The sequence below is a fragment of the Hyperoodon ampullatus genome (genome assembly GCF_949752795.1).
Source record: "Hyperoodon ampullatus genome assembly, chromosome: 1".
NCBI lineage: Eukaryota > Metazoa > Chordata > Mammalia > Artiodactyla > Ziphiidae > Hyperoodon > Hyperoodon ampullatus.
Genome location: NC_136914.1, coordinates 200236358 through 200246371, shown reverse-complemented (window position 1 = coordinate 200246371; position 10014 = coordinate 200236358). Strand labels below are relative to the sequence as shown.

The following is a 10014-nucleotide window of genomic DNA, read 5'->3' as shown; positions in this document are numbered from 1 at the left end:
AAACTTGGGGGGATTACAAAGCCCAGACCTCAAAAGGTCCCGAGTCTCCGACCTGTCCTCCCTACAACAGTAAAGAGAAATTAATGAACAAAGCCTTGGAGAACAGACTTGCAGCCTAGGGGCTGAGGCAGGGGAGACCAGGCCTACAACCATCCAGGGGGAACTGTTTTTCCTGAGTATCTTTTCCTTCCCCGCCCGCCCTGTTAAAGGAGCCCTCCCCACTCCGGTGGGCTAAACAAAGTCTGTAGCCGGCGAACGGTTTGAAAATATTGCACCTTGTTTATTGACTCCTGTAGTGTATGGCAGCGGGTGTGTACATGGCGTGTGGATATAGTTCTATATATATATATATATATATATATATATATATATATATATATATATATATATATATATAGTATGTGCTGAACACAGAATACGAAACAGAAAGGAAAGCCGGTAACACCTCCGGTGGGCCACCAGTTCCCGGATTTGTTCAGCCCCCCAGCTTTTGATCTCGCTCCACTGGTTTTTTTCACAGAGTTCTACACCCCCTGACAATCTGGAGATCCAGGCCGAGGTATCTGGTGCGGAAGGCAGGCGGTTGGGAAAAGGAAAATGGACTGTGCTGTGGTACGCCGGCCCCGCAAAGGGGGCAGAGTGTCGGCAGGGCCTGGGGATTTCTCAAGCCACGACGCCCATTTTTCTCTCCTTCATGCTATTTTTGTCCTTGAGGTCTCCGCCAGCGCTTCGCGGCAGCCGCGGGAAGGCTGAGGGAGAGAAGCCCGAGGGAGAGAAGCCCTTCTTGCTCTGGGAGAACCGAGCGGCAGCCCAAGTCCCAGCCTCTCGCACTCCTCTTGGGGCCAAGCTCGGGGCCATCGTCCTCCCAGCGCCCAGCCGGCGTTTCTGCCTCAGAGACAGTCTTCGTGACCACTCCCGGGCATCCTCTTCGCTCCTGAGCCCCCTTCCCCACGCCTTGCGTGAGCTGCGCTCCGGGGCTCTGGGGAGCGAGACGTGTGTATATATATATATATATATATATTTATTTATTTATTTATCTTTATTTAACGAGGGGACCTGGCCCTTCCTTGGATCCAGCCTTTCTCGCGCTTCAGTCCCGCGGCGCCAGGCTGCGGTGGGGCGGCTGCCGCATGACCCGCCCGGTCCCTACCAGGCCCGGATGCCCTGCAAGGTGCCCTGCGCGCACGCGGCCCCGGCCGCCGCACCCTGGTGTAATGGCTGCGCGCCGCCGCCGCCGAAGCCGCCCAGGTTGCTCACGTTCACAAAGGGGCCGCCTCCGGCCGCACTGCAGGCGGGCTGCATGGCCGAGGCCGCCGCGGAGGCGCCGCCGCCGCCGCCACCGCTTGCTGGGTACGCACAGCCATAGCTGCCGCTGTAGGCCGCAGCGGCGGCGGCTGCAGCAGCCGCGGCTGCGGCAGCGGCTGCCGAGTTCCCATAGCCATAGGCGGGGAAGCTGTTGTAGGAGTAGGCGCCCGCGCCCACGCTGTAGGGCGCGCCGTAAGCTGGCGCGCTGGGCGTGACGCACGGCTTGCCGTCCCGCACTAGCACCGGCACTGCCACGCGGCGCGGCGGCGGCGGGGGCGCGTGCGCGCCCAGCTCCAGAGACTTGTCCTGCCGCTGTCTCTTACACTTGTACCTGCGATTCTGGAACCAGATCTTCACCTGCGTGGACGTGAGCTTCAGGCTGCTGGCGAGGTGCTCGCGCTCGGGGGCCGACAGGTACCGCTGCTGCTTGAACCTGCGTTCCAGCTCGAAGACCTGGGCTTGCGAGAAGAGGACCCGCGGCTTCCGGCGGCTGCGTGGCTTCGGCCTCTCGCTCTCCTCCGCTGCCTTGCAGTCTCCGGCCGCCTCCAGAGGCTTCTTCAGCTGGCAGCTTTCTGCGGAAGAAGCAAAACAACAGCGTCCTTTAATTGTTCCCGGTCTCACCGCGGCTCTGGTCCCGGAGCACTGTGGCCCCTTTGGGTGGCAGCGCGGAGCGTGCGGTAATAACTGCTTGGACTTTTGGGAAAGTTTGTGGCTCCTGACGCCGTGGGACCCTGCGATAGCCTAAGGCCCCTCACAACGCCCTTGGCGGGTGGAGGCACGTTCCGTGGGGAGGGGTAGTTAGTGCACGTTTATTTAGAACTTGAGCATCTGCGAGAGATTACCCTGTATTAAATGTGCGGCTCGGCGTGCTGATGATTATTTTCAGGATGGAAGTTTGCAACTCCATAATAACTATAGTATTTGCAAACTCGTTTGCCTTCCACTCCGTCATGAATAGCTGAAGGTGTGAGACATGTTGGTATTTGGGAGCCGGTATGCGTTCGTTCTGCGAAAATCTTCCTGCTCGTAAATGTCTGACTGTAACGCTCATGTATTGCCCAGGGACAGTTTTTTACTTTTAAAAGCCTACAGGCCCACAGCTAAATGTCTGCATGACGACATCTGTATTACTTTAGAGAGAAAAAGAAATTTGATTGATTTAGACAGTTTCATGTCGATTTTAGGCCCAGGGGAACTGTCAGAGCACAGGCCTTGGCTTCCACCACATCAAACCTCCTCTTAGGGAAGGAGATTCTTTGGCTCTCTCTCTTCAGAAACAAACACTTCCTTGGAGGCTTTATTCAGTTGTCCTATTTCCCTACCCAATTCACTTCGCGTCCTACTTGAGCAGCCAGGATCTAAGTTCGGCGCGTTTTTCACTCAGCCCGAAGCCCCACAGCCTGGGACACAAAGCAAAACGTTAAGAATTTTCAAAAAAGTCTGGTGCCTCAGGGGTGTGAGTGCGGAATGGACTGTGCTCCCACGCATTCTCCCACCATCTCCTCCCTCTCTGCCGGGTGCCGTGGGTTCCAGGTGGAGAAGTGAGGAAACCACCCAGCTGAACTCTACCGAAGTTCCTGCGCCCTGCGGACACTAGGCACACAACCTGCTTCGACTGTCTTTTCCAAGAAGAGGGAGCGGCTGCCCTGGTCTCAGAAAATTCTCTCACGCTAGAGAGAAAGTGGGAAGAGTTCAGGCTCGTGTCCCTCTAGCTCTTGGGAAGAGCAAAAATACTATGAGTTGTCAGCACCCAGCAGCTGAGCCCATGTTGCTTATCACCATCAGGGCAGCAGTAACTATTTTCCCTTCCCTCCGGGGCTGCATCGCCTCCCCCCTCTGGGGGGAGTAGTTGTCGGAGTCACCTTGTCTTTCTCCCTCCGCCCTGTCTCCCTTGCAGGCACCTGCGCCTTGCGGAGCTGTCGTTGACCAGGGCCAGGGCATGACCCCAGCCAGGGGCTAACGGGGGGGCAGCCGTGCTGGCGAGGTTTGTGGGCTGTTTGCGGGCACCCCACCATTGCTCCAGATGTGCGGGTGCGTTTCCTTTCCCCCTCTACTCACTTTGGCTCCGGTCCCTCAGGACCTCGGGCTCCTCTTCATGTTCCTTAGGCCCGCTGCATGAGTCTCGCAGGACCGTGTGGACATAGCTCTGGGTGCAGAGCCCCGAATCCCCGTGGCCATCGGCTGTAGCTAGTGAGTTCAAGTAGGACAGTTTCTCTCCCTCTTCTTCCTCGTCCTCCTCCCCTCCGTCAGAAAATTGCGTCCCCTCAGCGGCGGCCAGCATGCAGGGCGCCGAGTGGAAGTGGTGTTCCAAGTCCGCCTGCAAGTGCGCGCCGTGGAAATGCTGTTGCTGCTGCTGCTCCAGATTCAAAATGTCTTTGACTGAGAAAGGGGTGGAGGTGACCGGGCTTGGTAACATCATCAGGGCCACTTAATTGTCCAGTCCAAATACTCAATAAATCCCGGCGGGGGCGGGGAGGCAGCGCGGCGGCTCCAGCTCTCCTTCTGGACTCCGCCGCTGCTGCCGAGTCGGGCTTTTGACAGACGCGGTCCCGCTCCAGTCTAAATCGCCTCCATTGGCCGGGACGTGGGGGTCTGGGTTTTGTTAAAGCCACTGAAGGGACTGGGGCCGGGGCTGCGAAGCCTGAGTCCGGGGGTCTTACGTCACGTCTGGGGCGGGGCTCTCGCTTCGACCTCCCTCTCAATTGGTTCCAGCTCCTGTGGACCACGCCCCTCCGCAGCCAGTGAGTGCGGGTGCCCTGGAGCCACCAGAAATAGACAAGGAGTAGTATAAAGTCGCAAAGTCCTAGTCGCTGTGGGCGAGGCTGCACTGCCAGGGGTACGCGAACTGCCGATTCCCACCCAGACTGGCCGCATCTTCCCGGGCAAAGCCAGTTCTGGGAGGTTTCCTTTCTGAGAACCAGCTATCAGGAAGGATAGCCCAGGAGTGTGGTTTTTCCAGATGCTGCGGGGGCAGGAAAACTTCCTGGCTTGTAAATACCCGGCACTGGATCCCCAAGGAGATGGAATGTTTTATATATCTATGGATGGGCGACGTGTGCTCTCTCGCCTTGTTGACTTTGCTCAAGCTGTTCCCTCCACTCGGAATGTCTTCTCCGCCCTTGTCTCCATGACAAGCCTGTTCTCCGAGGCTCTGCTCAAATGCCACCTCCTCCAAGGAAGCGCTCCCTCGTCGCCTAGCCGGAAGTCAGCTCTCTCTCGCATCTGAACTTGCAGCGCGTGTTAGTAAAGGACATTCGTGTCACTTATCACTTCCCGCCTAGTACTATAGCTATACTGTCTGCCTGGTCTCCCTGGGTAAACTATGAGCCCCCGAGGGCAGGGCACCTGTAGCATTGGCTCTTGTAGCTTTTCCAGCGGCCGCACTAAGCAGGTATGTGAGAGACAGGACGATGGAGCCATTACTGAATTTTGTGGACTGACAGCTCTTGGTTTGAATCCTGGCCTAGTCAGTGTATGGCCTTGGGCGTTTCTAAGCCTCAGTTTCTTTGTCTACAAAAAGACAGTAATACCTTCTTCAGGGTTGTTGCCAGGGATAAATGAGGCAAAACATGCCAGGATTTTCATGCGGGGCGCATGTTAGTGCTCAATACACGTCATCGACTGCTATTCTGCATCAGAGGTCAAGCAGTATTTGTTGACTGCATTGGTGATGACATGGCTGGAGTGCCTCACACAGTGGGTGGTTTCATAGGGTCTTGAGAGCAGAGTCTGTCTTCGCACGGGAGGTGACCCAGCCATGGAGGCAGTCTTTTCCGCCTATTGAAATCAGGCGCCTTGGTCTAGGCCTTGACCCTCGGAGGCATCTTTCTAATTTCTCCAGCCCACAGGCCTTCTGCCACCCTCCTAAGGCCCTGGTTGTTTTGTGGGCGAATCTATGAGGTGCCCTGTGATTCTGGAAACCGCGCTGGTGGAGATCATCTTCCCGCACAATAGGCATTCGCTCGCCACCACGTCTAGTCCAGTGAGGAGCAGCAGGCGCTACTGTGAGACCTACAGAAAAACCTGTGCGCCGTGCTGGCCTTGAAATAATAGGGACCGATTCGGCCCAACCGTGGTGCCCCTCATCTGGCCCTAGCCACCCCAAGCATTTTTTGGTGGTCAAGATAGTGGAGCTGGGGGAGCACTAGTCTCAGCTAGAAGGGGTAGTTGGAAGGTGCAGGGACTGTGGACAACACCTCCCGGCGGCAGCAGACACGGGATGGGAGTGGGGGCGAGAGCGGAGAGCTGTCGTGGGAGGAACCCCGCAACAGCGGGAGCGGTGGGTGCCCAAAGCTGAGAAGAGAATGAGCAGCCAGTCGGGAGGGGGGAGAGGCGGGGCTGTTCCGGAGGGAGCGGAAATGGTGCGGGGAGTCAGCCCCCGGGGCCGCCCGGGGAGCTGGGATTCAGCGTGGGCCACGTGCGCCCGGGAGTACTTAGGTGGCGGCGGCCCGCAGGCTGTTGGGGAGACCCTCTGTGATCCGGCCTTTGCGCCGGGAGGACCATCCCTCAGCCACAAGGGCGCCGGTGCCTTTCCGCTTTGAATTCTGAGACTATTGAGGCCCCAGGCAGAGCCGGCATCTTCAGACCAGGCCATGCAGCTGCAGAGAGAAGAATGCGCCTGCTTTTGCTGCGGATCGCGAGCGCTTGAGCGCAAAGATCCAGAGAGAGATGGGGGTGAGTGCGGGGCACTGCCGGGTAGGAGTCCTTCAGTGTGTGCGTCGCGGTAGCAGGCGAGCATACAAGAAGGAAGCTGCTTCCAATCCCACTCTTCCATCCCCATCCCGAGGGCTAGACTGTCGTTGGGAATATTTCTACTCCCTGCTCGTCTCCTAATTTAAAAAAATTATTAGTATTATTTTTGCCTCTGTGGGCAGTTTTCTTGAGTGATTTCAAGATTCAGGAAAAAAAAAGAGAGAGGGAGAGAGAAAGACAAAAGCTACGGAAAATCTCTCTCTCCGGTTTCCAGCCGAAACCTGCATTTCTCCTTGCTACATTCTCTTGCTTCTCCACGGCGCTTCGTCCCTAGGCCTTCCCTAAGCTCATCCTCAAGAATCCCTATCTTAGAACCCGTGGCCCGAGGTGCCGGGAACGCGGAGACACGCCCACACACCCGCTGCTGCCGCCCAGAGTCCACCGAGTCTCCTTCTCCCTTAGCACGCAGAAGGCTGTCTCCTCCCCAGCCGCAGGCCCACGCAGTTCGCTCTCCTCCAAACCCGCTGCCACGAATACCCCGCCAGATATCCTTGGCCCAGGCCTGAATAGTTCTCTCCAGAGATCCCTAACCAGATTGCTCCTCCCCAGGCCGCCCCGGGACGCAGTTCAGGCCCGAGGGGCTGGAGGCTCGTGAGGAGCCGGAGTGTGGGGAGCACAGGCGAAGGGGCCTAGCAGGCGGTTGGTATGCCCTGTCCTCCTTTTCTCTTCCCAACTCCAGCTCTGCGCAGGGCTGATCTAGCGGGCGGGAGACTTAGATCTTGGCCTTAAGCCCTGAGCAGGGGCTCGGGTCGTCTCCTGATTGTTCAGGCTCCCTTTGGTCGGTCTGGTTCCCCAGCAGCGGAGCTTCCCTGCAGGGATACCCGCCGGGCCAATCACATCTCGGCAGCCTGCCTTTCCTGCGCCCGCAGCCCCGACGATCGCGAGCGTGTGCGCCGCCAGCTGCGCGCCACTGTCCGGAACGAAAACGCCGCCAGAGCGATAGTTACATTACAGCAGCGGTCGGTTCTCAGGAGTCGCTTATCAGAACGTAGAATCTGGTTCCAGCGCCTATCCAGTTACAATCTCGTTCTGGGACATTTGCATTCTCTTCTGGGAAAAGAGGATCTTTGAAATCCCGTAGCTAATAATTGGTTTTTGTTCCAGACAGTTTAGCTAATTACTGACAGATAAAGTAAATATCGTTGCATCCATGGAAGCGTTTGATCTTATTTTAATCGAGTGTATCTGCCTACGTTCCGTTTTGTCACGTTATACATTTATACAAGTCTTCCTCCTCCCGTATGTGATTACAGATCATAGTAAAATGACGGCAAATTCTTTGAGGGGAGGTGCTATATAGATGCGTAAAAAGGCGATAAATAAAATTATACCTTTTGGGGAGAAAACCCACATGCTAATCACTACAACAAACATATTATCCAAGAAAAATATGATGGTTCTTTGAAAGCTGTAAAGTATTCCAAGAAGTTATTATTCTCTACCCAAAAATTGCTTAATATACTTATATAGGCAGATAATTGATCATTTTAGTTATATATGCCACAGCTTATTCTGATACCCTTCACCTGTTTGAATAGCCATTTAATTATGTAGCCATGGCTGTAAGAAAAACAAAAAACAAAAAACCTGAAGGTTATCGTGGCTTTCTAACCTACATGTAGTACCACAGTCAGGAGTGATTTTCTATTAAGGCATGAAAAACCATCATGTGATGAACGCAGCTAGCTAAAACTATGTGATAACATTTCAGGCGATTTTTTTTCGTTGAAATTTTCTTTCCGTTTTTTTTTTTTTTTTTACTGCTCTCCTAGAAATTTCATTGCCAATGACATCTTACCAAAAAAAAAAAGACTTGAAAGAAAAAATTTCCTCTTTTGCAGGAGCATTAAATAGATTTTTGTTATTTTGTTGTAGTTGCTGGCGGTGGTGTGTATGTGTTTTGGTTTGGTTTTTCGTTGAGAGATATTAGAAAGCTATCCAAATTTTTGAGCAATCTAGAGGCTAGTGTTTTGTGAGAAGGGTGAATACATTTTCTACTTTTCAGGAAATGTCAGCTAGGTACGTCAGTCCCAGAAAGCATTAAACTGATCTAATTCCTCAAGAGGATTTTTTCCCTCATTTCAGTAATTTGGTAAGAGAGATTTTAAAATGGCATTTTTGAGCATTTTAGCTTGTTTTGCATGTGTTTGTATAAATGCCATATTTTCTCAGATTGTGTTTGGAATTGAGTTTTCTAAATAACCCACCACATCCCTTCCCTGGGAGAAAATTGGTCCAAATTCAGCAATCCCTGTAGTTCTTTGTAAATTACAGGCCCTTGCCGAGGAAGTGAGTTTCGATTTCTCAGGGAGAGGACCTTTCACATCTATCTATGTGTATCTGCCCCACTCCAAAAATTTTAAATTAACGGTGTAAATACAGCTTTCGTCACCAAAAACAGTTGTTTTGCCAATAAAACACAGAAGTCGGAAAAGCTAACTTTGTCGAGTGAAAGTCAATATTTTTTCAAACAAAAACATGTAAATAAAAGACGTCTATACACAGACATTTATTTTTACTATTTGCGTGTGTTATTTGGGAGTGCAGTGAGCAGTTTTGACTTGGGGGTTAAATTGGAATTCTGGATGCATTCCTTAACTCTTTTTTTTTTTAAGTGTGAGTTTAACTTCCTGTATCGAAATTTCAATGTCTTTAGACCTTTTAAAATATAATCTGACTTCAGAAGGGCGGCTGCAGTCTTTGGCGAATTAATTCACTGAAACCAGCGTGCCTGCCTGCTCTGAGCACAAAGGGTTTCGGGGAGGGATGTGGTTATTATGTCCAAGAAGCAGAGATTTTTCGTGACTCTTCCTAGAGCGATCTTCTCAACTCTGTCTCCTCTCAACCGCAAACCGAGGGGACCTCGGCCTTCTCGGACGCAGTACTCTTTCCCCAAACCTCCCTGGGGGTCAAGTTGGAGCGAATAACTTCAAACCGTTTGAGAACAACATCAAAAAAAAACCTTTCTCACTTGGAAAGAAACATTTGCCGAAGTCTTGTTGCCTTAAGTAACGCCTTATCCCCGCCCTTGCTGTGTCCAGCCTGGAGTTCCCGGTCTTCGGTCGGCACCGGGAGAGCGATTCCCAAGGTGCAGCGGGACCTTCGCTCCGTCAGTGGGCAACCGTATCTGCGGGCCTAGGTGCCCACTTGCCCTTGGTTCCCTGAAGCTCCGGGGGCACCTAACAATTACCACTGCCCTGGGATAATCCCATCTTGCCTGACCCTGCAGGGATATTGGGGGTGGGAAAGTGTGGGCTCCTGGCCTTGCTCGGAACAGCCGGGCACCCGACCTGGAAAGGACCGAGGACCCAGGCGGCTGCGGCGCACCAGGGCGCACAGCCACAGGGACAGAAAGCGTGACACGCCAGGTCCCGTCCCGCAACTCGAGGCCTCCGGACTTGGCAGCCTTTCCTTGCAGAGACGCAGGTGAGCCAGGTCGGAGGTCAAGAATTCGGCGGCCTCGAGGCTGCGGGGACTGTCACGTTGCCAGGCCTCGCTCTGCCCATCAGCCAAGGGCACCGCGTCTCCAAGCCCGTGCACTTTCTCCGCGCTGGTTGGGGCCGGGAGTCCGGAGCTTCTCCACGGCACGTCTCTCTCCCACTGCAGACCAAGAGCCCGGGGGGCCCTAGGGAAGAGCCCCGGGGAGACGCCTGCTGGGCCTCTGTCCTTGGACCTGCCAGTAGGTTCTCGAACTCTGCTTGACCTCTCTGCACTCCCGCCAACACGAGAGAAGGACCGCCTTACTTCTCGCGGCTCGTGGCACCCAGGGGCCTGGCAGAGCCACCGAGACCGGGACCCCAGAACTTCAGGGGCCTTCCTCCTCCCCCTCGCAGCCAGTCTGTTTCCCCTTTCGGCCCCTTTCTCTTCCACTGGGCTCATCTCTTACTCCCCCACTCCTTCCCTTCCTCACTTCCCTCTTTTCCTGACCACCCTTCCCCCACCGCCTTTCTCCCTTAC

At 54.2% G+C, this 10014-nt stretch overlaps 1 protein-coding gene across 1 annotated transcript; it reads right to left on the bottom strand.

Moving 5' to 3' along the window:
- Nucleotides 1–1146: 1146 nt before the first annotated feature.
- On the bottom strand, nt 1147–3724 carry NKX2-3 (NK2 homeobox 3; the record flags this gene model as incomplete). Its single annotated transcript, XM_079699258.1, has 2 exons — nt 1147–1877; nt 3364–3724. The coding sequence occupies 2 exons, from the start codon at nt 3722–3724 to the stop codon at nt 1147–1149; spliced, it is 1092 nt and encodes a 363-aa protein (XP_079555384.1).
- Between the last annotated feature and the right edge of the window lie 6290 nt (nt 3725–10014).